The sequence below is a fragment of the Corvus kubaryi genome, unplaced genomic scaffold (assembly GCF_017639235.1).
Source record: "Corvus kubaryi isolate FWS band 111438036 unplaced genomic scaffold, C.kubaryi_AGA036_p1.0 36615, whole genome shotgun sequence".
Classification (NCBI taxonomy): domain Eukaryota; kingdom Metazoa; phylum Chordata; class Aves; order Passeriformes; family Corvidae; genus Corvus; species Corvus kubaryi.
The window spans coordinates 7,055-9,932 of record NW_024580905.1 but is presented as its reverse complement, the minus strand read 5'-3'; the positions used below and the strand labels follow the sequence as shown (position 1 = coordinate 9,932).

At 63.7% G+C, this 2,878-nt stretch overlaps 1 protein-coding gene across 1 annotated transcript in view; it reads right to left on the bottom strand.

Annotated features, from left to right (window-relative positions):
- Positions 1–1,232, bottom strand: part of LOC121660588 (collagen alpha-1(I) chain-like) — a 2,364-nt gene extending 1,132 nt beyond the window's left edge. The window contains exons 1-3 of the mRNA XM_042019985.1: positions 1,163–1,232; positions 343–608; positions 9–298 (exon numbers count right to left, since the gene is read on the bottom strand). Of these exons, the coding sequence (XP_041875919.1) occupies positions 9–298; positions 343–608; positions 1,163–1,232 (626 nt within the window). The remainder of the gene's footprint in view (positions 1–8; positions 299–342; positions 609–1,162) is intronic.
- Positions 1,233–2,878: the final 1,646 nt, after the last annotated feature.

Below are 2,878 nucleotides of genomic sequence, written 5' to 3'. Positions count from 1 at the left end.
CCCGGAACCCCCCGGTGCCCGAGGGCTGAGCGGAGCTGACGGGAACACCCCGCTCGTCTCCGCCGCTCGAAGCCGCTTCCCCGGCTCCGGCTGCCGCCGCCGCCCGGCCCCGGCGCGGTCCCGCGGGGTCGCCGCTCTTCGCGCAGCTGGAGGGCTCGATCCGAGCCGCGCCCCGCCCGTCCCTCGCTGCGGCTCTTTCGGTGACACGGAGCGGCCGAGACCCCGCGCTGCTGCCCCGACGCTCCCTCGGTGCAGCTCTTTCAGTCGCTGCGCAGCCGCCACTCCCCGTGACGTTCTTCTAGAATGTATTATTCCATTCTCCTTCTTTTATTCCATTCGCACCTCCCATCCCACGCCCTCCGCTGCGACTCTTTCTCCGCCGGGCTCCTCGCCGGTCTCTCGGTGCAGCTCCTTCAGTGCCACGGGCCGGCGGAGGCGCCCCTCGGTGCGGCTCTTTGATCGGATTTTCTTCTTTGCTCGCGGTTTTCTCTCGTTCCCAGCTCGCCCGTCCCGCGAAGCGGCTCCTTCAGGGGCCCGGGGCGGCACCGAGCCCTCGGGGCGGCTCCAAAGGGCCCCGCCCGCCGCCGCTCCCCGAGGCCTCCCTGCTGCTGCCGGGGATCGGACACCGCAGGCGGCCCCGGCCCCTTCCTCTTCTTCCTCTTCTTCCTCTTCTTCCTCTTCTTCCTCTTCTTTCTCTTCTTCCTCTTCTTCCTCTTCTTCCTCTTCTTCCTCCTCCTGCCGGGATTCAGGCCCCGCCGCCGCCCGGCTCCTTCTGCCGCTCCTGCCCGGCACGAAGCGGCGGTGCCGCTGACGGGGCCGGAGCGCGGCTGCCCCGCGACTGCCCCGCGCCTCAGGGCCGGGCCGGGGAGTGACCGCACGGCTGGGGAGGGACCCCCCGCTGGCCAGGGCAGGGACTGACCCCATGGGAGGGACCCCCCTCTGGCCAGGGCAGGGACTGACCCCATGGGAGGGACCCCGCTGGCCGGAGCAGGGAAGGATTCCTGTCCCCGAGGGAGAAGCAGCGGCACGAAGTGACCGCGACTCCCATCCCTTCTCCCTGCCCCGCTGGGCACAGCAGGAAGGAGCCGCGGATAAAGTGAACTCCGGCAAGGAGAAAGAGGTCGGGGGAAGGTTCTGTACCAGGGTTTATTTTACTCCTCACTCTCCTGTTCTGATCCGCTCCGTCCCAAATCCAGTTCATCTCCCCACGGCGGGGCTCTTGTGGCCGCCATGGCGATCCCTGAGTGACCTCTCCCTGCCCTTAGCCCGAGCCACGAGGACTCGGTTCTGTTCCAGTTCCGTGCAATTCACGGGCATTTGGGGCAGCTGGAACGAAGCAGCTGGAAAGCACAGCGGGCTCGAGAGGGACTCAAGCAGGGCAGGAGCCGGGGCTGCCCCGAGGGAGCTCTCCCGACACGAACCTTCCCGGGCTCTTTCTACGGGAATTGCGGGGAATGTTTCCATTCATCGCTACAAAGCAGAGTCACAAGTGGAGCTGAGCTTTCCGCTTGAAATGAGGGAATCGAACGTGTGCGCGGGGACTGCTGGAACCTCCAGGTGTCCCTTGATACTTTAGTTTCGGAAATATTCAGCCCCTCAGCAGCGATGTCTCTCCCAGCCCACCGGCTCCTGGCTCAGACCCAGCTCGGAGCTCGGAGAAGAGACCCAAAGTCGCCACAGAAGAAGTTCTGCCGTTATTTTCTTCATTCATATTTATTTTATGCTATTTTATTTTATAATCTATAATACTCTTTTTTTTGCTTTTATTCTTAGTTTCTTTTTTTTTTTTCAATTTTTTTTCTTCTTCTGTTACATCGGGTTTTTTCTCTATTTCCCCCACACAGCCTTTGTTTCCTTCCCGGAGGTTTGTGGTGAGATGCTGTCCTACCGGCTCTCCCCCGGAAACCAACGAAATCAATCGAAATAATGATGGATTTTTGAACTCTTCCCGCCGCTCTTTCCAGAAGGTCCCAGCCGGGTCCTGCCGGGAGGAGCTGGGGGCACAGAGGGGCCTCAGGGCTTAATTGGGGAGAACAGTTTAATTGGGGCGAGATACACTTTAATTCTGGGGAGAAAATGTGAATGGAGGGGAGAGAAAATGAACTGCGGGGAGGAGCCCCCCAGCCCCCGGCTGTGCCCCGAAGGTGCTGCCCGCGGCTCCCCCGCTCCCACCCCCGGGCTGGGGGCGCGGAGCTGCCGCTGCTCCCCGGGAACGTCACGGGATAAAAACTCCATTCAAGCTTTTGCAGCCGTGGCAGCGACTCAGCGTTCCTTGGACCTTCCACGGTCCGTGGACATCCCATGTCCCTCGGCTGTTCCGCGTCCCCCGGGTGTTCCATGTTCGCCCAGTTTGTTCCCGCACGCTCCCAGCCACTCCCAGCTGCTGCCAGCTGCACTCAGCAAGCTCCCAGTTTCTCCCAGTCGCTCTCAGAGTGGTCCCTGTTGCTCGCAGTGTGACCTCTGTTACCCAGTTCTGGTCCCAGAGGGTTCCGGTCCTGGTTCTGGTCCTGGTGTATCCCGGTGTCCCAGTCTGTCCCAGTCCATCCCAGCCTGTCCCAGTCCGTCCCGGCCCCTTCCCGGCGGCCGCCGCCTTTTCCCGGATCCTGCCCCTCCTGCCCCCGGAGCTGCCGCCGGACGCCCCCCAAGATGCTGACGGGGGCCGGGGGCTTCGTGTTGGGCTTCGTCCTCCTGGGCTGGGGCTCGGCCTCCACCTGCGGGAGGAGGTGAGGGGGGGTCCCCGGGGGTCGTGTCCCCCCCTCGGAGCGCGTGTGACTCCCCCATGTCCCCCCATGCCGGGGTCACCCCCTTTTCTCTCCCACAGCGCTCCTGACCCAGCTCCTGCTCTCCCCTGGGAGGGGCTTTGGGAGCCCTGGGACCC